The 25152-nt window shown below is 39.1% G+C and overlaps 1 protein-coding gene across 1 annotated transcript in view; it reads left to right on the forward strand.

Moving 5' to 3' along the window:
- Positions 1–25152, forward strand: part of TM9SF3 (transmembrane 9 superfamily member 3) — a 50932-nt gene that overhangs the window by 22768 nt on the left and 3012 nt on the right. The window contains exons 5-14 of the mRNA XM_040607248.1: positions 2673–2750; positions 3714–3845; positions 4367–4533; positions 7291–7385; positions 9310–9440; positions 17938–18077; positions 19646–19714; positions 19809–19955; positions 20391–20474; positions 20595–20671. Coding sequence (XP_040463182.1) covers positions 2673–2750; positions 3714–3845; positions 4367–4533; positions 7291–7385; positions 9310–9440; positions 17938–18077; positions 19646–19714; positions 19809–19955; positions 20391–20474; positions 20595–20671 — 1120 coding nt within the window. The remainder of the gene's footprint in view (positions 1–2672; positions 2751–3713; positions 3846–4366; positions 4534–7290; positions 7386–9309; positions 9441–17937; positions 18078–19645; positions 19715–19808; positions 19956–20390; positions 20475–20594; positions 20672–25152) is intronic.

Consider the following 25152-nt stretch of genomic DNA (forward strand, 5'->3'; position numbering starts at 1 on the left):
ATCTTCACTCCTTCCAGTATGTTTTTTTCCATTACTGAAAAACCTTGATAGGGTTATTAAGAATAAATGTAAAATGATGATTTTTGAAACACTTCAAACAAACTGAAGCTTCTGTAATCTGCAGAAAAGTGTGTTGTTGGGAAAGAAAGATGTCTCCAAAAGTATGGAGACTAGAAGTGTAGAGGACTCCCCAGTAGGTACGCATTTTTGTAACGTTTAGAGCTCTGACATTTGCATCACAGATTTAAACGGGTTCTGAGCTAGGACCAAAATGCATTGTACTTTGCCTTCGTACTTTGCAAGCAGTAGATATTTGTCTTATTTATATAATATTAATAGTAAGGTTTTCTCTGAGGCCCTCTGCTGTTATATTGAAGTGCTATGCTAAAAGGTAATGAATAAACAAAATTTGCTGATCTGAGGTAACAAATTAAATTTTTCCATTTTCCTCCTTTTTTTATTTGATGCTACTTAATTCTGTAATGGTTCACTTCTCACGTTCACCACATTTGTATACTGAAACTGGTTCTTCAGTGCTGGCTTTTCTACAGTGTGTTAACAGTAGGTGTCAGCATAAGAATATCCTCTGAAATAAAATCTTGCTTCTATTACGTTTGTCTTTGCCTGATGAAGTTGTATGGTTTGAAATGCAAGTAATTGTTTTTTATATGTGCTTTCTAGAATTGCATTTACACTATTCTCCCTATCTCTACTGCAAAATATCGTAGAAATTTTGAAATTTTCTGCTTCATCAAGTTCTGCCAGCATCGTGAAGTCCATTTGCTCTGTGAATTTTGAGGTAGACAGGACTACGTAGCTGCCAGTAATGACAGTACCATTAGATGTTCTCTTGAAATACTTTTTAGTGTACAAAGCTCAAGACTTAACTATCCAATTCTGTTGGCACCACTGGGCAATTGCTGGGCTGGCACGTGTGTGGTGTTTAATTCACAGATTGTCTCTGGTGGTTTTATTATAAGCAGTGGTGGCTTCTTGGTGGCTGATGCTCTAATGAGAAGCGTGCCTAAAACAGTGTGGAAAGCTATTAATGCTTTGAGCTACTAATCTTGAAGAAGGTTGTAATTTGAACTGAAGAACATTAATATCATACCTTAAAGTGAGTAATACTTCAGTCTTGGGGCTTTTAATCTGTCTCGGGACTGTGGTGAGTGCTAGGCCTATAAGGGTATTAAATCTGCATTTATATGCTTTCTTCTATACTGAATAAGAGAACATATGTTGGAAAGAATAGTTCCTGATATATAGGTGTCATGTATTTTAAAAAGATATGCACAAGGGGGCTGCATTTATTTTAAGATCATTAAAAATCCTGATTATTTCCTGAACTTGGCATGCCGTTGAAAAAAATTCAGTGGAGATTCGTGTTTTGTTTCTGAAATTACATTTAAAAATTAAAATGAAAACAATCTTGCAAAAATTCTGAAAAATACTTGGCACCATATATTCCATTAGTATAATTAAATCTTCCAAATTGAAAGCAGTCCTCTGTGCAGCTAGTGTAGTAACTGATAGCAGTAGTATGCAGTAACCCTGCAGTAGTGTGGCCATAAACACGTACTTTTGCAGCAGGTTTCAGAGTTATTTTATTGGCAATTGAAGCGTCTAGATTGCTGAATGCTGTGGTCTTACAGATTTTAGGCTGCAGCTTTTAGCTTGTAGCTTTTAAAATTTTAATGTCTTTTAGAGTCCAGCTTGATCTCTTTTATCCAGTTCCCTTCCAGCCAGCTTGTATCTCAGTTTATGCCCTTTTCTTTCTTATTAGAATCTGTTTTAAATCTGCTCTTATATCTTCTTTTCCCTCACTTCTGCTAGACCACATCTTTTTTTCCTGGGCATTGTACTCAGGGAATTTAGGTACAATTGGTTTCACTTAATGCAAGTCTCAGTGCATGGCAGCAAAACAAGATCTCAGCTGCCATTCAGGGTGCAGAAGTAGAGGGGAGTGTCATCACTCAATGAACAGTGATAACATTTTCCACAAGCCTCTTTTCATGCAACACAGTGCATGGAAGTGTTGACAAAAGGGAGTGTGCTGTCAGAAAAGGAAAAAAAAAATCTTTAGAAAAATTCCACTGCTTTCTAGCATGTCATTCCTGAACATGTTTAAACATGCTTCTTTTCTTTAAACTTTGTTCTGAAGTCTTGAGCAAATTTGGGAAGTTTTTTTCAAATGTATACCCCTGCAGGTATCTACTGTAGGGAAAAAAAGATCATCTTTGAACTATTTTTTGACAAACCTGAAGAACAGGGTCATTTGGATTTTGGTTTTTGCACCTTCAGTGAGTATCTTTTTGAGTTCCTTCTATAATCAGGATAAAGGTTTGTTGTATTTGACAACTAGAAGTTTGCATCTTTGGTTAGCCTTGTGGAGACAGTGAGAGCTGAGGCAGCGTAAGGCTGGTTCTTCCTTCTTAAACATAAGGACAGGCAAGATTAGATCCATGAAGCAAGGTGGCTGATGTTCATTCTATGTCTGACCTGTAGATAACAGTCTTTGTAGAGATCAGTCCATTGTTTTTGCCAAAACCTAGGTTCATATTGAAGAAAACATCTGAAGTGGATGATTTTTAAAGTGTTCTGGGTTTCTGCATGTGACTATTAGCTGAACATATTATAATGAGCTTTTCAAGTGTACATTTTTCTCTCTTTAGGTGAAATGGAAGAAATCAGATGTGAAGTTTGAGGACCGATTTGACAAGTATCTTGACCCATCTTTCTTTCAGCACAGAGTATGTATTGTTCTAAGACAACTTTACAAAAAATTCCCTTCAAAATGATTGCTTTAGTTTGGAAGATGTCATGGAATTTTTGGATGACATCTTTGAATTTTTTGGATGTTCCAGGTGTTCTGGGACAATGAAACAGACAGGTCTACAACTGTTTCTAGAACAGACTGTTAGTTCTGTTGCTCTAATAGGATGGCTCCAGTTTTTTAGAGTGCTTCAGTAAATGTGCAGGCAAGCTTCAAGCCTGCAGCAAATACAACACAGTTCAAGAAAACATATTCCCATGATCGGAAGGGAAAAGTTTCAGGGGCACAACCATACGACTTGTAAGTTGAATAACTGCAGTTAGTCATATGCCCACTTTTTACTGAAGTAAATGCAAACCAAAAAGCATCAGCCTAAACCGGTTGGCAGTATTAGTTGTGATTGTTTAAACCTGTGGCTGTAATCTCTTTAAGGGTAGTATACTCAGCTATAGCACTTTCTGAAATTAGGGGTTTGGGATTCTGTTTGGACCTTGGTGTAAACCAGAAGATGTGCTTGTCAGAGGCAAAATAATGGTGCTGCTCATTTTGGTTTTGTGCAAAGTGATGGTTCCTTTAGCTTTGTGGCTGTGAGTATCTCTTTTACTGCTGAAGCCACTTCTCTAGGCAGGCAGCTGTGTGTCACGTTGCCTTTCCTTTACGAAGGGAGCACACACAGCCAGTTTGAACTTTGCTGGTGCTTAACAGAGCTGTGATAGCCTCATTATGAGCCAGCTTGGCTGTTGAAAAGCTTTACATAGGGTGTTCCACAGGCCAGTTTTGGTAGGACTTCCCACAAATATAGTATTACTTACAACATGGGTTTGTTGCTACTTGGTTAGTGCTGACAAGCTGTCCTGCTAAGCAACCATTTATCCGTATTGGAACAAATTTGAAACACTTTTACGGTTCTAAATCTTAGGGATGTGTTTTCTTTTTGTAGATTCACTGGTTTTCAATTTTCAATTCTTTTATGATGGTGATCTTTCTGGTTGGCCTAGTGTCTATGATATTAATGAGAACTTTGCGAAAAGATTATGCGAGATACAGCAAGGAGGAAGAAATGGATGATATGGTAAGATCTGCATTCATACTTCTAAAATCTTTTTTTAAGGGTTATTGTTTTCTCTGTATGTTCATTGTGTTAGCAGCTCTGGCTTTCTTCAGTTGGACAGGAAACTGCCTTAAGTGTGTCTTGAAAGTGTTACTAGTTTTCTTTGTAACATGGTCCTAAGTTGCAACCCAGAATTCTGTCTGTAGTCACTGCATTAATGTTCATATCTACACTTAGGTTGAACGAGGTCTGTTCTGAGTGTGTAACAGAAGCCTGTGTGTAGTCCTAAGCACTCCAGAGGATTTTAGGGACAAGGAGGGAATCTGATAGATTTTACTGCACGATATTCAGATAGTAATTTTTCTTGTCTTCCTAAGCATCTGAAAAGTAAACTTTTCTCCTATATTTGATGCACTCAGGAGAGAAGACATACTTGTATCTGAATTTTCTTTAATAAATCAGACCTTTAATACATGCCTAGCATGTGTGTTTGCTGTTAATTGTCATGACTAGACTTAAAACTTTTTTGTTGTTGTTCCTAGGACAGAGATCTAGGTGATGAGTATGGGTGGAAGCAGGTCCATGGAGATGTTTTTAGACCATCCAGTCATCCGCTAATATTTTCATCGCTTATTGGTTCTGGCTGTCAAATTTTTGCTGTGTCTCTTATAGTCATTGTTGTTGCAATGATAGAAGATCTATACACAGAGTAAGTATAATTGCGCCATGCCTTATTCATGCAAATGCTTAAATGAATAAAATAATTGCAAAAATGAATGTTCTAACTGGCCTGGAAAAAGAAGTGTTTGAGTGTCTTTAGTGTTTATCTTCAGATCAGTTTTAGTGTTCATAAGGGCTCTTTTAAGTTGTAACGAACCTTTGTCCTACTCTTACCATGTGAGTTGGTCTCCCCTAATTTAAGGCTTGTAATGCTTGCTTTTCACATGATTTATTGTGCAACTAGTTTGTTCTGCAGCATCATGGGTAGATTATATGGGAAGTAAATGTTGAAAGGTACATATTTCATTCCCTTGTTTCATCTGGAGTGACAGTTACTGTATTTCTTACCTTATTTTCCCGGCTGTGTCTGGTAAAGACTGGTAGGAGTGTGCTGTGTTGTGAATGGTCCTATTTACTGCTGACAACGCATTAAACCAATCTTATCCACAAGTCTTCTCAGGGATGGAGATTTAATTTCTTCAGTTCTTTTGAACAGGTGCTCTGCCTCTGTTGCCTGTAAAACCTCCAGCAATAGGTGGGCTGTGGTCCTGACTGGAAAGAATTCATTTGAAACAAATAAATACTACTCAAGTTTAAATTAACACACCACTTAACAGTTCACCTAGTTCTCTTCCTTTACCTTTTATGTGTTTGAGATTTTTGATGTCCTGGACGGACTTAATCTGTTTCTGTAGCGATTGTATTTTGGGTACTGTGGGGAATCTTGATTTTTTTTTTTTTTTAAACAAGCGCTTTGTTTTAAGCGGTGACTAAAATTTCATATCTCTATTCTATTTTCCCATTACTATTGATTTTAACAAGTTGTAATACTTCTAATGTGCCACTAGAGAGAACTCTTGGTTTTGAGTTTAAATGCCTTTTAACGGTGTGTTTAACAAGCCACTCCATAGTACTAGTATCTTGGCATATTTTCATTTTTCGTGTGGTGCGTTTGCCCCCTTTTGCCCCATGGTTACACTTCTGGCTAGACTGATGTACGCATTTTTAATTGTACAGCATGTCAATCCTTTATGGGAAGGAATGAAACCATTCAGAATGTTGTGCACTGTAGAGAAGCTGTAAATTAGTAATGGCAATTGTAAAATGCATCAGAACAGTAATTTTTAAAAATATATGTACACTTAGTCTTTTATTGCAGTAGGCCTTTATATCACTTTCAAAGTTAATTTAATTCTGGGTGTGTAACGGAACAGTTGACCAAATCTGGTGCAGGCAGTTCTGCCGTTTAGGAAAATAATGATGTGAGTGAAAAAAGCTGTAAACCAGAATCACGAGAATGATTGCCTGTCAGTGTTCTTCAGCTCTGCTAAAACTCTGAGGGATCGTGCAGCTGGTATGGGCTAAAAGTCTCTCAGCAAAATGTGGTCGTGTCAGCTATTAATTTATTGATACTGGTTTGTGGATTAAGAAGCTTTTACATTAGAATGTTTGAATCACAAGGGAGTAAGCTCAAGAACAGGAAGTTTTGAGGTAATTTCAGAGGAACATCTGCCGGTCAGTAATTTTAGAGGAACATCTGCTGGTCATTTTACAGGTAGCCTGGACTTACATGTGTTATTTCAGGCTGTGCCTGGTCTTCTGGGGGTCTCCACATGTTTCTAAATTGTCTTAAGTTAGGACAAATGTTAAAATTGGTTTTTGTCTAACCAGTAGCTTTCTAAAATGGAACCATTGCTGATTTTTTTTAAGAAGCAAATGTTAGCCTAACAGTCCTTTAGTGTGTGTGACCAGCAGGTATATTTGCTTAGTTCAATTCGTGCAGTCATGGAAGCCGGTTGTACTAAAGATTACTTCTTTGAGTAGGGCAGGCATCCAGTAATGGTTCATCAAAAGCTGAAATGCCAACATCTGGAATCTCTCAGAACAGCTAATTTGAAGAAAGTACAGCTAGCTGGCTGAAAACCTGCTGCTTTTTGCTGTTGAAGAGTAGCAGCAGGACATGGGAAACAGCTCTATTCATGGATATCAGTTTATCTTGCTATTCTTAGACATGATTTTTAAAAATGTATTTGGAGATGGCTTTTGTAATTTAAAATTATTAGCTTTGCCTGTAAAATTTCAGGAAAAAATTATGCCAAAATGAGTACTCCCAGCATTTAATGAGGTGATAATTTAAAAATTACTAAACTCTTCTGATTGGACTACTCCATGCTGATTTGTGGCTTCATTATACTATTTATAGCTTTTAAGTCAGGTTTTCTAATTTTCTGTAAGTTTAATGCTTTCGATCTTATAAGTTAATTTCTGAAGGATGGCAGAAACATCATTTACAACCTTAGATTATTTTTGTTAATACTGGCCTTTATATTAAGTAAAGAGGACCTTTTTTCTGCAGTAGTTGAGTCTTACACAATGTATGTCACATAAATAATTTGGTTCTTTATACACAAGGTGCACACATCCAAATGTCACAGTGTTTTGATTGGAGGTGTGATTTTTGTACTCAAGTGAAAATGAATGCATGTTAGGAAAGAATGTAGTATGTCAGAACTCTTCCCCCTCACCCACCCCCCAACCCTCCCGACTGAATTAGACTTGGTCGAAGCTTTGGATATAAACAGTTCACATTCGTACGCAGATTTTACAATTTAAGCACTTTTAAATTTTTACATTATATAAAAATATTAAATAACTTGTGTTGCTAAATGCACATATTTTACTGTAATATTTTGCTCTAATACTATTTTCTTCTCTCTTTCATTTACCAAAAAATCACTTCTTGTAGGAGAGGATCAATGCTTAGTACAGCTATATTTGTTTATGCTGCAACATCACCAGTGAATGGATATTTTGGAGGAAGCCTTTATGCTAGACAAGGAGGTAAATTGTTTTCATGTTTGAGCATTTTCATTATATTGTTACGTTAAGTGGAGAAATCATTATTTTCTGATTTGCACTAATATAGAAAGGTCCTCATGTAGTTAGTTAATTCAGATGGAATCCATTAAATTCTTAATAAACAGGAAAAAATTTGCATGTATTTAACTTTCATATTATTTCCTAGTTGGTATTGGCTGCATTTTCTCGGTAAAGATAGCTGAGGTCTTTAGTTAATTTTAAAGTCGTAAGAGCTAAAGAACTACTAACAGTTGTATCTTATGGATTGCTTGTTACGCTCTTGTATATAATTGTTTGGCTCATGGCACCCAGAGAGTATCATAGTCTCTCCCTGTTCCGTAACGTGCTGTGAAACAGCTTATGTCATTTTCTCCAGAGACTCCTGCATAGCCCTCCTCTGTAGGTACGGGGGATGTTAGGTCTACTAACACAGAAAGGATGAGTATACAGTACTTACTAGACCATTAATTGTTGATGTGGAAAACTGTTTATAGCGTCTTTTAAAGAAGGTTATTCTACTTTCTAGACTGTACTCTATGCTTAGCAAATTCAAAATGGGTATCAGTGGAGAGAAGTAGCCCAATAAAATTGATGTAACAGATTTGGACAGGCTGTCTTCAAGTGCTCCCCACGGTTCCTCTGAGTTATGACATCCTTGCAGTCCACTAGCTTCCTCCATTCCCTATGCTGCAATAAAAGATTAATCTATATCTATTATCTTCTCTTCTATAGTGCTTTAGGAAAAAAAAATCTGGTAAGTTAGCAAAAGAAAATCTGTCTTTTTAACACAACCTACTTGTCAGTATTCAGTCTCAGAATGCACCCTGATCTATGGTGTTTGGAGGTTAGGTGTTTCTTTTCATGTGGCTTGTATATAAACCTAGCGATGTGTAGAAAACCAGATCTGGGTAAATTAGGGTTGCTGTTCTAAAATGTACTGTGCTATATAGTTGAGCGATTTGCATTTCTTTTTACAGATCAAATGTATCAAACCATGTGATGCTGATTGTGTTGGCTCGTAGTGAAAATACATACGATGTCTTGAAAAGCATATGCTAGTTTTCTGACTTTTTTTATTTGGTGCATATTATAGATGCATCTATGGTGTATTAAATTTAAATACAGACTATATTTAAGAGCATAGAAAGTAAAGGGAATACAGACAGTGACAATTCTTAAAGTATCGCCCAAGGGATTTTTTCTGGGCTGCTCGGGGAGCTCTGAATGTAGTAATAGCTGCTAACAAGTGTTGCGGTTCCCATTGTGCCTGGGGTTTAGAAATCACTTTCCTTCTATCTTTGCTGCTGCTGAAGATGCCTGAGTTCCATTTTGCTGTATGTTAAATGTGTGGAATTTTGCTTTATACCAGGGATAGCCAGTTCCTTAATGCATCCTGAATGTATGGAGTCAGCATAGTTGGGTCCAGGTGGCGTGGAGCAGGTGCTGCCTGAAGGCAGCTGCAGTGCTGTTGTCCCGGGAGCAGAGCTGAGCTCTCCCGTGTTCTCAGGGTGTGAGCAGGCTGTGTGCAGGGCCAGCTCTGCTCTCTCTGACTCTGCTAATCTGCAGCTTACATGCACACTTATGTTTCATACCCCAGTTTCTTTGGGCAGCTTAGTCAGCATATGCTGTTCTCCAGCTGGAATATTCTCATGCTGTATCCCTTCTCCTGTCTTTTTACCTGGCCTAATGAATTGATTAATGTGCTGCATCTTGTAAGTTGCCAGGATCACATGAAACTGTTAGTTGACTCTTGGCTCGTGTATTGATGTAGTATGTTGTTACTTACTTCTTTCACCTTTTGTGGGGAGAAGTTGTCTAACACCTAGATTCTGGAGAGCTTAGCAATAGCTTTTTAAACAAAAGACATTGTACCTCACCAGTTCCATTGAAATGTTTCTTCTTACAGGAAGGCGATGGATAAAGCAGATGTTCATTGGAGCCTTCCTTATTCCAGCAATGGTGTGTGGAACTGCCTTCTTCATTAACTTCATAGCCATCTATTATCATGCTTCAAGAGCTATACCGTTTGGAACCATGGTGAGTCGTTTTACTGGAGAACTTAAACACCACTGTAGGCACAGGAAACTGCGTTTTAGTCTAAATACAATTGTGAATCATAGTGTTAGCTTCCTAGTTAGATATGTATTCTGGGAGGGGTCTAAGGTGCTTCAAGTATAACTCATTTTAAGCAACAGCTGGTGGATGCCAACAAGGGTCTTCTCTCTGCTTGAAATGACACTTCTGCTTTGTGTTTAAGCTTACTGTTAAAATGACATGAGAAGTTAGCAACTTGAATCTTCTTCTGGATGGCCAGTGCAAACTGGTTATAAGCTAAAATGCAATATAAAGAGATCCCAAATGAAAACTACTTCCTAATCATTGCAGTCAAGCAGAAAAAATGGAAATAAAAGATCAAGCAACAACATGAAATGAGACATCCTGAGGAGGTCTGGCTTTATGAAAATGAATCACTGTTTTTGCTTTGTGAACTGGTATTTAGTATCTAGTTATAGTCTTGTGTCTGGGTATTAACTGTGTCACTTGAGAAACAATGCTGGTTGGATTACTTTCTCATTTAATCATGATGACTTTTCTTGTTTCTTGTGGCTTTTGTCAGCATTTTGTTTGTTGTCACGGCCCTTTCAAGCAACCTCAAATAACCCTGTGAATACAATGTAAGAAATAATCACTTGGCATTTTGGCAGAATTTCTGTTTAAGCTTGCAAGGGGAATTACTTGAGGGCAAATTTTTTTAAAATATGCACCATAAAATTGCTTTTCCTAATTTCGTGCCGTAGCACTGTTAACTTAAAAAAACATCTTAATACCGGAAGGCTTGTTTTCTTTCAATATCTGTAGCAAATCCTGGGATTTACCATTTTATAGCTTCCTTCTTTGCGTATCAGTTTTTGTTAAATGTTAAATTGTTCAGTCTATTCAGACATGTTTGAGTAGCCTTGGATTTATTCTTAGTCTAAATCTACCAAGAAATGAAGCTTAGTATCACAAGTTCTGCCTTATATATTGTATTGTTTGGGATATAATCAAATTCAGTATGTGACTGAAGATACTTCTTAAGAACACATTTTTACTGAATCAATGTGATAGAAATCATAAATGGTAATAAAAAGAGAGACAGTTTTCAGTTTCAGGCAAAGGCTTTTAGTAGTTTCTGACTGATGGAGGAGTCATTACTTTCAATGTATGTTGCTAGTTCTCATCACCTCCTTATCAGCAGCATTTTCAATGCATGCACAAATACCAACTTTTTACATTAAATTCGTTGTTATAAAACTGCTAAATATGATATCAAGCTGAATGTGTTTGCTTAATTTTTCTGGTTTTCTTCTTCAAGACATTAGACTGAAATTCTGCGTATGGATATGTTTGTATTAGTCAGTCAGTGCCCCAAAGGAATATTGTATTGCTTTTTCTTCCCTAAGCTAGCAGCCCTATACAATACTGTCATAAAAATTTACAACGTTGATCTTTGATATGTGCAAAGAGGCTCTGTTTTACTGCTGAGCAAGCATTTATGATATCACATTTCTCGCTTGTATTCCCCTTTGGAGGTCAGGAATGCTGAAGGAAGGGAATTCCACCTGTGCTGAAGTTTGTCTTGTAAATCTGCTCAACTTGTATTTGAAGATCGTGGAAACATGTACATTTAAAAGCAAATGGGAATATAAATCTTCAGGGGTCACTTAATCAGGATGTTAGCACTCTTTATACACAGTGATTTTAATGATCTCAAGGTTTTATGAAAGTGTTTGAATCATTATGACTGTGGCAATAAAACTTCAGTGGAGTTAGCAGATTTTTAGTAGGAGCAGGTTATGAATTGGAAACTTCATCAGAATAAGCAACGGTCCAATGACTTCAGATCAACTAATGAAGCTGGTTTGTAGAGGAAATGAAAATTGTTTGAAATTACCATGTTATGCTTCAGGTTAGACTTCCCAGAAGTCCCTGGGAAGCCCTTCTGGCTTTATGGGTAAGATACCTTTGTGGTTTTCCACCTTGGTTTTCAGTGTAGAGAAGCTTCCAGAATTCTCTAGTGCAAACTTGCTGCTGCTGCTTTATTGGGGAAATAAAACCTCTAACATCTAAATGTACTAGAACAGATATTACTTCCTTTACCCTGGCATGCCTTGAAACCACCCTCCTTGATTTAAATCACTGGCAAGAATTACCACCTCTTCTTGACTACTCTAAATAAAGAAAAAGCAGATTCCGAGTCACCGAAAAGAAGTCTCTCAGCTAAAAGGTCGCTCAGAGACGATGCTTGAATGTGACATCCTGTGCTTTGCCCGTTTGGCATTGCTGCTTCCCAGTGTCCCGCTAGGTAGTCTCCTCTTTGTGATGTAATTCCTTCCTCCAGGCAGGTTTTTCTATGGAATGTAGGCAAGGGCAGCTGATAGTGTCAGAGCTAAGACATCTGAGCTAACGCACAGTTGGTGCCTCTTTCATCTACCTGGGTGTCTGCTTTTCTGCACTTTGTCTTGAAATGCTCAAATGGATTGGTCTCCTCAGGACCTTCATACAACTCACTGTCACTTCAAAGCTTCGTTCCCCTTGTATAACTCATTCACGGTGTCTGGGATCTCCTCGAAGATGTGGCAGGGACTGGGAAGATCCAAAGCTTGTTTCTGAAACCAGCCTTCACTCTTGGGACTGAGTCTTTGGCCCTTTGGGTATACATGCAAGCCACCTCACCGACACTGTGACAAACCTTCTGTAGTGAAGTACACCGTGAGGCTGAACAAAGGCCTATGCTTTCCCCTGGGATATCTTTCAGCTGCCCTTCCCATCAAAATGCAACAAAGTATGTGACAGATTTTATTCAAATCTGAGAGCTTTTTAAAACTTAATGGTTTAAAGCTTTCAACTCCCCAAGCATCTTAAGGAGATACAGAAGTCTGGGGTGGTTTTTTCTCATCTCTTTACTTTTATAGAAATGCAGTGGGTACTATTAAATTCCTTGTTCTTTTGGAGCCCATATTTGATCTTTTTGGGTAATTTGTTTATTATATCCTGTTACTGGTGAACATAGAGGAGTTCTGAAGGTGTTGTACACCTTGGCTTACATTCTGTTGATGTTTGTTTGTCTTTTCAGCATATTTATCAATCATCTTAGTATTTTGTTGTGTTAGAATTATGTGCAGAAAATGGAGCATGGAGCAATCAATAAGAATTTTAAATAATGGCAAGTGACCTATCCATATATGTTTGAGGAGCATGGTGATAGTTCTGTGCAGAAATAATTTACTAAGTAATGCAGAATTTCTATGGGATGCAGCAGGATCTAATTTCAAGGGACCATCTTAATTCTGGCATTTCATAAGTTGTGACTGCTTGCATTATTCTGTGTCACAATATATAATTTAAAGATTTCCATTAAGGCTGCTATGACTGATGTAACATTCTGACTGCAGAATCCATGCAGCTACTATTAAACTGTTTAAGATGTACCATTTTTTTTTTGTTTTGAGCACTAGGTTCCTGTACGGCTAACGTTTCCATTATGCATTTTTAATGATTTAATTAAATAAGGTTGCACACACTGAATTTCTCTTGGGATTGTGACCTTAGTGTTTGCATATTTTATACCTTGTTTAAACTAGAAAAAAGTGTTTCCTCCAACAGATAGCTTAATCCAGGCTGCAGCCATCCCTGACAGCTTTAATTTGATATGAGTATTGGCTGCCACTGAAGGAGGAGGATCTGGTAGTGCCAAAGGTTTTCATGCCTTGAACTAGAAAAGGAAATACACCTGGCTAAAAATAAAAAAAATATCTAGTTAAATATATATTCAGCTGTGTGCTTTCTTAGATTGCTTGGAAGTGACTGTGGAACCCTTGGTCAAAACCCTCATTTTTGCTGAAAATAGCCTAAATTTTCAGCAGTTCACTTGATTACCCAAAGCAGTATCCTAGATTAACTACTTAGTTGCAATCAATTGAATAACACTTTATTTTGAAGCCTTCTATTCTTTTCTTGTTCTATATAATGTTTGGCCTGATGATGTGCAGGAAAGTGTCACTGTACAGATTCGGTAACCTCTCTGCAGGGGGGAGAGCCTCATGACTGAGTGTGCAGTTTTGGTAGCTGACAGGAAAGATCAAGCTGCTGCTTTGACAGTTAATTTTTATTGCTTTTCTCCCTTGTGCATTAAGCAGTCAAGGCACCATAGCCTGCCAGTAGCTGTTCAATATTAGATATGCTCATAAAAATTTTAATTATCACCTTTGAATGAAGTTTAATCTACAGTTGTCAGAAAATATGAAACACATGGCACTAGAACATAAATTATATCCCTCTTGACAATGTTTCCTTTCAAATAAGGAAAACTGAATTCTACACGTTCAGTCAAGGGCAGTGGAATATTTTTTTCCCATCAAAACAAACCAGAAAGGGGTTGGAAAGAGTGCAGGCTTGGTGAGGTTGACAGTCTCTTCTGCGGCAACTAAACCCCACAAACTAAATCAGATGCTCATGTATAAATAAGATATTTTGTATAACAAAAATGCAACGGTCAAAATGAAATAGATATGATTTAATGTACTGACTTGGTAGCAAAACTTGTAATTTGTTGTCAGTAATACGGATGATGGAGAATGTGTGCTTGTTTGCTTGATTGAAAACTGGGTTTATAGGTGTAGTAGATCTGCCTGTTTGTATAACTTGTGTTTTCTGAAGTGGTGGCTAAAACTGTTTTCTGAATTTCTCTTGGTTGATGCTACAGTAATACTTACAAGGCTCACCAAGACCTAACTTTATCTCAGCCTGTCACGCAACAGCTGTTACAAGGGCTTGGGATTTGTAGTACGTTACCAGTAACCTCTGTAGGGTGGTGCTTCTGCAGGAGGGCAGAGCACATGCCTGTGTTGATCCTGCCTTCGTTACCTCTTGGCATTTGTGATGGTGAAATGGAGGCCAGTAGGTGCCTAAGCTGCTTTCACCATTATGATCTCATTCTCTGAAACATTTGAGGCAGAAAACTCGTAACTTCATCCCTTTTTCAGTTAAGACACTTGTGTACCCCAGTGCCCTGTGTTTGCTTCATTTTGGGTTTAAACTCTAGGTTTAGATCATCACTGCCCTTGCCATCAGTGGCGCCAGGCACTACCTGTTCAGCTTGGGAGGGAGGCAGTGTCTTCACCTCACCTCAGAACTGAAATTTAAGAACATGCCTGAAGAGGCAGAAGCTGGAAAAGCTGACTAATCTTTAGTCATCTCTCACAGCCAGAGTAGGCTATTACTGTCAAGAATGAAGAAAGCTATTTGCAGCAAACATCAGTCCGAGCAGGCAGACTACCTTGGAGTCAGCCAGCAAGTGAAAGCAAGACAGAAGATGCTGCTGAGGTCAGCACAGTGTGTACTGGTTCTAACCAGTACCAGTTGTGTTGGTCACCCTACTAATAAGACCATCAGGTTGGCGTCACCAGGGTGAGGTTATCTCAGAAGGCAGAACAGAACAGTTTTACCAGCTTGGGCAGCTTATCAGATCCAGGTGGAAGTGGGAGGCGTTCCTGAGCCTGCACTATGGTCCATCCTTGCTTGCTTAGTTGGGCCTCCTTTGCACTGCAGAATCATCTCAGGTAACTTTTAGACTCCTGAATAGCTCCAGGAAAAAAACAAAAAAAATGTACTTCAATAGAGCTGTCCTCAGCATAGCATTAAGACAGTTTGTTTAACAAAATGTTGACTTCACCTAACACTGCTTACTAGATCTCACTGAAGAAGCTAGCTGTTCTGTCTGAGATCAGTTCAGTTTTCAGCCAGGTGGTTAATAGAATGGAAGGTGTTGCACCATTATCAGTCATGCTTTGACTGATCTGGTAATGAAACCACTCAGATTTTCTGACAGATGCTGATTACAAGTGTACTGCGGACAAGTTGGCAGTGCTTACTGATGCCATTATTCAAGGAACCTTGGTCTGTCTCAGATTGTTATATGCAGATAAAACTTCTCGATTTCAAAGCTGCTGCTGAGTCAGTCTCCTGGACAACATAACAGCCAAGCCCTGCTGGAACAAGTTGGGCCTTTTCCTTGCCCACCTGATTTGAAGTCATTCAGCTGTTGGTTGGTGTCACTAGAACTGAAACGCTACTGACTGCCTTTTTTCATCTAGGAGTTTGCCAGCTAGTTAGTAATTAGGCCTGAATGGCTTTTTCTTGGTTCCTTGCCCAAGGTTGTATGATTTCCCTGTGGATTCCCTATGGTAGATGTGTTTTGCAAGATGGACAATTAGACACTACTGAGCTTTGTTCCAGGTGAGCTTGGAACCCTAGGCTGTTCCTGGACAGTGTCTGCAGTAAAGCAGTGCATTCTCTTCCTACTATTATCCCCAGTTAGGGGTTGTTTCCAAGCTCAAGAAACGAAGCTACATCTTGATAACTGTACTATAAAAGACAGTGTGGCTGGATGAGCAGCACAGATGCCCTGTCACACTGCCAGTGCGAGCATTCTGCCTCAGCCAGGTTTGAAACCCATCTGCCGGAGCACCACAAGGCATGGTGGACAGGGGCCACCCAGCAGACTGGGAGGTCCTTGCCAGGCAAAAGGCAGAGCAAGCTCTTCTTGCAAATGGCAGTGGTTTCAGTATGGTCAGCTTGGAAATTCTTTGCATCCTGTCCAGGCCTTCATTCTTGAACATCTCAAGATGTTCCGGTACCTCAAACAACCTGGGGCTTTTTGGTCAGGATCTTAGTAAAAGTAGCACTCAAGATTATGTTCCTTGATGCTTCTGATGCTTTTTGACATTTTTCTCTGAAAATTCTCATCTGCTCATTCTTTCAGACTGAGCAGTTTTCAAGGGCAGAACCTACATCCATTAAGTGAGTTAGCTGTATCATTCTCCTATACTTTATTCTTAGGCAACCTCAGTGTCCTACCTAAGATGCTATGCTTGCTTACCTGTGTTTTTTTTTAAGTAATGGAAGAAGGCAAATGGGAGATAGTAAATATGTAAGGTGTAAAATCTGCTTTATTATTGGCAAGTGTAAACGCTACTTAGCTTTTCCTTATTTACCACTGAATCTTTATAATTTAGTGGCTCATGATGTAATTCTTTAATAACATCTCCTCAAAGATACACAGAGCAGTCTGGACAGTGCTTCTGGACCGCCTGTTTGGTGCGCCCCTTCTGTGAAGCATGAAGGCTTGCTCCATGTAGCCCCAGGCGTTTTACCTCTGGCCAAACGGACCCCCATTCCATGTACATCTGGCCTAGGCTAGTGCTGGTATACAAGTCGGTAACGGAGGGATAACCCACTGCCTTTTGTCAATGTTGTCTGGAACTGATGTAATTAACTTAATGCTAAGTCTGCGTTGAGCTTACATAGTGCAGTTCCTCATCTCACGAAGCCTAGCAGTTCTGGCTTTTCAGCTGCCTTGCAGTAGATTTCTGTAGATACAGCATATGTGAACAGCCTTTATTTATCCTGAGTAACTGCTTCTTAAATGTCGAATATAGCTTCCTTGCTCAGGAGGCACCAGGGTGTACACAGAGTCTCAGGCAACAGTGCTTTTAAAAGTCAGTATTTTCATTTGTTTGCATAGAGAAGGTCACAGGGTCAGTATTCAGAACTGTGGTTATTGCATTACAGGCAACTGTTCTGTCTTTAATTATCAATATCAAAAAGTTAAACCATGTAATGCTAATTAATTTGGTGCTAAAGAGTTCCAAGTAGAGAATGTCTTGCTAAACACTTCAAATGTTCCTGTTTTGGAAGATAAAAATATGTTGCCTTCAAGGAACAGCAAAATTTAGAGCTACATACATATACTGGAAAAAAAAGATGATTCAAGGTAAAGTTTTAGGGAGGCTGTTCCATTGGAAAGAGCTGGAACATTGACTTGACTTTGCTGCATTATGCATAAACCTAATCTCTGTATGTAAGTAGGGCCCTTGTGCTTCTGAACTGTGTACCTGTGCCTACCAGTCATCAGTTGTGTCTTTGGCAGTCTGTATTCTTAATTACCTGGTCGGTGGAAAGTGGAGAAAATTGAACCCAAAATTTTGATCGGTAGCATTCTGGCTGTTCTGGCTTTGCAATTCTTGTTTGGGTTTCTTTTTTGGATTGGATTAAAAATTTTGCACCCAGCAGTTGTAATTTTGTGTAGAACTACAGCTAGGCATTCACTTCTAGGAACAGCATACTCTGTAAAAGTTTAAGAGAAGCTGATGAAATTTTCCGTGGTGAAGTACCATGAATATTTCAATTTCTTTCCTATGCAATGTACTGAGTATAATAATTAGATGAAAACAGTAAAAAGAAATCTGTAGTGGTTCTTGTCTCTCAACTGACGCAAGAAATATAAGTCATAATGTTTATTAGGAAGTTTCTCGGGAAATACATACTTCCATTTGATAAAATAGATGTATGTTAACTAATGCTTAATAACTAGGATTATGATTCTACAGCAATACCTACTAAGGACTGATACATACTGAGTGGGTTGTTATCTTCTTTTGTCATCCTATACCTGTTTGGTTTTTTTAATTACTATTTTATCTTTTGCTTACAGGTGGCAGTGTGCTGTATCTGTTTCTTTGTCATTCTTCCATTGAACCTTGTTGGTACGATTCTTGGCCGAAATCTGTCAGGGCAGCCTAATTTTCCATGTCGTGTCAATGCAGTGCCTCGTCCCATACCAGAGAAAAAATGGTAAAGACAAGCATGAATGTTAACTAGAATGTTAACTTCAGTACATTTAAAATGACTTTTCAGGTGTGATCATTAAAGGTTTTTCTGGAATAACTTTATTTAAATGGAATTGTGCCTAGAAGAACAGCTGTACTGACATTTCATTAATGTAATTTTTGTGATGAATTAAAATACCATGGTTAATAGTTGTAGCAGATTTTACTCCTGTATCACTGATTCACATTTCGCCTGAAATGTTCTTTAGTCTCTTATGTAAAAGGGATGGTCCCAACACAGTTCTTGTATAGGAATCTGGAAACAAAACAATTCCTCTTTAGTTAATGCCTCTTACAGATTTAGGATTGAATGTGCCTTGGAGGCAGAACTACTCTGGTTAATGGTCTCCTTGTACAAGCTGAGATGTATTTGCAGGGTGATGGTGGAGAGAAGCTTGCAGTGCTGTTCCCAATTCTGCGCTTTTGTTCATGGCGCAGAGCCTAAAATATTCCAGGTGTATGGTTTGAATTGCGAATGAGCATTTATTATTTTTGAAGTGAATGTAGAAGGGTGCCTAGCTTAGACTTAGGTTTTTGGAAAATCATGAATGCAGTCACTTTTTCCTATTAATTTAATTCTGAGATTGAAGCAGCAAGCTATGGAAATGAAAATATTCTCAGAGGATTTTTTTTTTAATAGATTTTTCTTGCTTTCCCTGTTCAGAGGAATGGAACTAAGTGAACGGGGCACTGAATCATGTACACCCGTGATATCCAGGAAGTGCTGCACACTTACTATCTTGTTAGTGGTGGGTTGTGCAATTCAGATGCTAGGATTTGATTTATATTGTGACCTGTATCTTGGGAATCTGATGGATTTTTCTGGATCAGCATGACAGCTAGAAAGAAATAAGATACTTCGCTTGAAGGTGATGAAATTGCATGCTGTCAACTTAGACAAGTCTGCCTATAAATAATAAAAGAAGCTGCAAATTAAATCACTGGTTACTAGCTAGATTCGGCATCATTGCAAGTACTACACAGAGGTCACCTTTAGTAAGTGACAGAATCATCTACAGGTAGCTGGCCGAGATTCCATTTTTGGCCATACGCTGATGACTCAGTATAGCATTAAAAATAAATACTGGTTCTTAATTATATAACCGTTACCCTGCAAAACTTTCTTTGCACTCTTTGCTGTGTTTGTAGCCACCAGCAGCACTGAGTTTTCACTGCCTGCATTTGAGGCTAGTGGATGTTACGGGTTCGATTGCCTGGGCCCTTTTTGGGCAAGAGAGCTTCTTTCTGTAGCCTGTAAGGCTGGTTAGATGCCTGCCCTTATGCCTGCAGGTGATAGGCATGAGCCTTACGGTTTGTTTCAGCTTTCCCCAAGAATAACTGCTCCTTGTGTCTGTACACATGATGTCTTTGGGGGAATCTTCTTTGGGATATGCTGGTATGAGACAGAAGTGCTCTTGTTGGCATGCCTTTTAAATAATTCTCTGTGCTATGTTAATTATCTGAGTATGTGTCTTCACATGCTTATAAATGAAAGATTAACATTGTCCCTAAACTAATCTCAATATCTTCCAGGTTCATGGAACCAGCTGTTATTGTTTGCCTAGGTGGAATCCTCCCTTTTGGATCCATTTTTATTGAAATGTGAGTATGTCAGCTGTTTGCCAGTTTGATTAAAAATTATAGTAGTTTAAGTTCAATTACAGTATCACCTGCATATCTTGCTTACTTTCTTCAGGTATTTCATTTTTACTTCATTCTGGGCTTACAAGATCTACTATGTTTATGGCTTTATGATGCTGGTTCTGGTTATCCTCTGCATTGTGACAGTTTGTGTGACTATCGTTTGTACTTATTTCCTGCTAAATGCAGAGGATTACAGGTGGTAAGTATTGCATTATTTGCATAGTTAACCAGATTGTGAGAGTTTCATAGAAAACTAATGTTTCTTCAGTCTAGATGGGTCTTTTCAAAGTGTCCATGTCCAGATTTTAGCTGTAGGGAATGAAAACATTTACTGGATCTTTTTTGTACAGGAGCTTTCTGTGTGTATGTGCATCTGTGTGTGCATCTGTGTATGTATAGAGAAAAGTATGTCAAGGCATGCAGGAGTATGAAGAAGGATCATCACTTGGTATCAGTGGTAGCTGTTGCTGTAGAAACTTCTGTCAGTTTTATAGCAGACAACATGTAGATTTTGTTAAATAAGTCTGTAGAACCAGTACTTATTTGTACACATTCAGGGTCAGGTTTCAGCATATTCTGCATCTTGGGAAGCCTTTTGCTTAGATACGTGATGGATGTGTGTGCTTACTTTCAGGCAATGGACAAGCTTTCTTTCTGCGGCATCAACTGCGATTTATGTTTACATGTACTCCTTTTACTACTACTTTTTCAAGACAAAGTAAGTGGTAATTTGGTGGTAGTTTTCCTGTTTGAATATCAGATTACTGTATTGCCAAACAAGTTTATTGATAAAAACTGGGGAAAATACCTAACATAAATGCCTGTCTGTCTTTTTCAGGATGTATGGCTTGTTTCAAACATCATTTTACTTTGGTTATATGGCAGTATTTAGCACAGCTTTGGGAATAATGTGTGGTAAGTTTCAAATGTATTGACAGTTTTCTGTCAGCATTTTTCAGACTGTCAGGCTTCTGATTTTAGTTCTGTGGTTTTGGTGGTGGAGTGTGTATGCCTGCAAGATCTGGTCACAAAAGTTGTCAGTCTTTAAAAAGAATCTCAGAGTTCTCTGTGTATACTTGGTTCCTACCTAATACAGGAGATTTCTCTTCTGAAGGGAAGATAATTCAGGTGCTTTGTAGAGATTTTTCACCCTCAGTGCAAGCTTGAAAGATTCATTGTTGGGCAAGAAATTCTGTAAAAGAAATTCTAAATTAAGTTGAGTCCACACTATTGTTTTGGAATTTTTACTGTTGCCCCAAGACAAGGAGCTAGGTACACCCATGGAGGCGTCAGTGGTATCACAATACTGATGACACTACCATCTGTATCTTGTGGCATGTATGTATGAGGGTGACCAGAACAGAAAGGGCTGAAATGTCAGGGTAAAATTTGAGAAATAAGTATTGGAATATTCACAGGTGAGGAGAGCACAGGATGCTCCTGTGTGCGGCTGGATTTCATTGCTTTTTAAGATAGTGTTTTGACAGATGTTTAGAGAAAACGCCAGGGGTTTGGCATGGAGGTCATCTGATAAAGTCAAATACAGTTGTTGATCTGTTAGCTTTATTTTTGTCCCTTGCTTAATGACTTTCTGAAAGTGCTACTTGGTTCTTTTGCACTTTTCTATGGTGGTGTTTCCTTTTTAGTGTGAGATTCTTATTTAATACTTTCTTTCTTAGCAGTGAATCAATAGTCCTATAGACTCCAGTGGAAGGAGTTCTTTGAGCTAGGTATTTGAGACACATGATGTCTTACAGGAACTTACCTTCTGTAAAGTATACATTTCCTGATATCCCAAGAGGGAGGGTAATTTCACAATGCTTTATAAAAAGGGGAGGGAAATAATCTCTTAACTGCTGAGTACCTGTCCCCTTTCGCTCTCATGCAATCTGATCTTGCTTCATCAGGTTCTTGGCATGGTACAAGACTTTCCTGCTGTTCTGGCAGTCTTGCAGCCATTTTTTTTTCTTTAATAGGCTTATACTTTTCAGCCCTAATCTTTTTAAAGTGCTCAGGCTGGTATTGATTAAAATATCTGTGATGCAGAAGCCAAACTTGCCCACCAGTTTCTGTAATTAAAATGTTTTTTAAAACAGGGAAAAGAAAGATTGTCAAATGCTTTCTTGTAATGGTAAGACACTACTTGATGGAATACTAGAGTAAAATTTGAACTTACTCAAAATCAGAAAATACATTAAACTTTATTTCTACAGCTCTATTGAGATTTCTTTTTGTCTTTTTAAGTGTGTTAGAAGAGAAGCTGTGAGATTCCTTTTTACTGCAAACTCCCATATTATTTTTTTGGGGGGGTGGGGTCGGGGGGAAGATCCCCTGTCAAAAAGCATTTGTGTAGGGAGCTTGCTGCCGTTGAGGTCTAACAGAGACATTTGTGTTAATTGTGCTACTGACTGTACATCTCCTGTGAAAAGTGTGTAGAGGTGCTGTGGAGGCTTGTGTGTATGAACGTGTTCAGTATCACACAGCTAGATATGAGACACACTAGTTAGGGTCCAAAGCAGTCGCAGGGAAACTCTCTGGAGGCTTATATCGTCCAGCTCTGGTTTTAGTGCCCCTGACAACGCCTAGTTGAACTCAGATCCCGCATGTAGTGGGATGCTTTGATCCACAAAGTCTGCTGCCCTCTGCAGAGCATCTCAGTTTTGGGACTGGACCGTAGGGAGCCCATGAGAACTTCCAAACCTTTTGAGCTCCTCGTGTTTTCTTCTCGGTGACAGAAAAGATTAAAATGTACTTCCCAGCTCAGTGGATGGTTTAGGAGCTAGGTAGTGCAGAAGGACCTCCTGCAATACCACACTTCAGCATCCAGATAAAGACTGTTAAGTACGATTGAAGGGCTTCTTAAAAAAACCTCTGTGCTTATGACATCACAACTGTAGTAAGTGTTTATTGGCTTGAAGTAATAGGAATTAATCTTCTGTTTTATGATTGCTCTTTCTCACTATTCAACTTTTTCTCTGTTTAAAAGCTTGTTGTCCTGCTGAAATGTGCTTGCAGTCTATAAACCTATATAGGCCATGACCAAGTTATGAATATCATCTGAGACGGTGTTTAATAAATAAATAACATTATTCCCTTTAGTATGGACTTTTCTATTCAAATGAGCCAAGTATCCTGTGTTTGTTTCAGGAGGACATCCTTTAGTTGTGATTGTTAGGGTTTTCCCTCTCCCTGCCCCATGTTTTATTCGGTGCCTGTGAAGTAACCATGAGGCTTAACCCCTGCCTTCGGTATTGGCCATTAGTGGCTTTCATGGATAGGGCTCCAGTGATTCAGAGTAGGTTATGATTTGTTTGTGGGGTTGAGAGCTTCTGGTCTCACGCAACTGCTGCTCTCCACTCCTCCCCCTCGCCTCCATCTCATGCACACGTTCTCTAGATCCCAAATGAAGCACAACTAATGCTTTGTTCTCCCAAATCTCTGCGATATCTGGAACCACATCACAAGAGAAACCCTCAAAGAACAAGTTCTGGAATGCATCTGGGTTTAGCAACTGAAGTGGGCATTGGATCTGTTGGCAGTGCCTGCTTCAACAGGCAGAAAACAGGTGCCTAGTGCCATTACTTTGTCCATTTACCACATAAGGCAGAAGATGAGATTCTTGACAGGCTACAGAAGAATCTGCATGTGCTCCTGTACAGCTCCAAGCTCGCATCGCCTGTGCACAGCCTGTGCTCGGGTCTGTCTGTATGTGGTACTGGCCACGCCTTGAACTGCCAAGGCCCCCTGCTGTGCCCTCAGCACGCTTTGTGTTTGCAAGCAGCAACCTGATCTTGCGTGTGCTCAGTTTGTTTTAATTGAGCTCTACTTTGTCCAGGTTGGTAACGCAAATCCCTCATTTACTGGCCAGTGGAATGGTTGTCATGATGTTTGTAGAGCTTGAAATGCTCTGCAGCACAGAGGCTGACTCCACAGGCTCTTTACCACTCCGGTAGCATTGGAACAGTGCGTCAGTTTTGCCTTGTGCAGGTTTCCAGATTAGTTATGAATGCTGGACTTTTGAGGATCTAAAACCCAAAATTTTGTGTGGGTTTAATGGATGACCTCATGAATTATCCAATTAGTCCCCAGGATATAAAGAACTCTCCAGGTTCCAAATAAATTTGTGGTCAGCAATGCTAGCTGCAGGTCTGTACAGCCTGTAATTCCTAAAGGCAAAAAAACCTTTGTATTTTTACTGGAAGATGACTTTTAGGCAGAAAACTTGTCGTGTTGGTTAGGCTTTTGTATTTAACACAATTGTTCAAGTCTGGTGCATCCCAGATCACCAAAAATGTTGTTTCATGCTTTGTTCTGGGCTTTTCTGTATTGCTTCAGGGAAGAAAAAAATACCTTTTCTGTTTAGAGTCCTTTCTTTATTGCACATCCAAACATTTGATATCAGGAGTTCTCTTCTCTGTAGTGAGCTACAGGCCCTGACTTCTCTCTCCTGCCCATATTTTGTGATGTGTTATTCTGGCAGTCTGACAGCAGTTGTCTCTAATTCTTGCTCGATTTTCAATTTCAATTGTAACCTGAGAATTAGCCAGACTGACTTCCACAAGGCAGACTTGCAATCACCTTGCTTGGAAGAGCTAAAGACACTCCCTGTAGACAGTAAGGCCGCAGTATTTACCGAGCCTGGCAAACCTGAAGTTCTGGGTTGGACCAGGCAGGTTGCTGAACCTCTCTCTGAGATGCAGTCTTGGTCCAGTGCATTTCTGTCATTTTTCTAGATGTCCTGAGTCCTGCAGTATTTTGGGTTCAGCACAGACTGTTGCCCCTATCAAAAACCCAGTGACCTGTTCTTTTGTTACTGCTGTGACAATGCATACTCTGCTCATGACTCTTACTAATTTGAAAACCATGGGTTGCAATTTCCTTTAACTACTAACTGCTACTAGTTTAATCTCTTTGTACAGACCTCCTTGGAGTTTAAGACTCCTGGGATGGGGATTATTATTTGTGCCTTGTGGGAAGGAAAAAGCCATCTGCCAATACAACACTCATCCAGAAGGCATGTAACTTATAATAAAATCCCGCCCTCCCATCCACCTTCCCTGCAGAGTGGGTGATTGTATGTTTTTTTACCCTCTGTTCAGAAAAAGGGACCCGGTTATTGGCAGCAGTAGGGGGGCTGCTATATTTATCGAGGCCAAGTGAGCATGGCCTCTTGGTAAGATGGCTTAATGGATTTAGATTGCTAGACTAGGGGAGCTCTTGCCAGGCGTGCACTGGGAGCACGGATAATTAAGAGATTGAGAACAAGTATTGCAGGTAAATAATTTTCTGTGTGCAGAATGCATCCTTTATGCGGCTTCTCTGTTTAAGCGTGTGTGTGTTATATTGCTGCCTTATTTTGATGATCAGCTCTAACATATTCAATGTTTTCGGTTTAT

Source organism: Falco naumanni, chromosome 9 (genome assembly GCF_017639655.2).
Source record: "Falco naumanni isolate bFalNau1 chromosome 9, bFalNau1.pat, whole genome shotgun sequence".
Lineage (NCBI taxonomy): Eukaryota > Metazoa > Chordata > Aves > Falconiformes > Falconidae > Falco > Falco naumanni.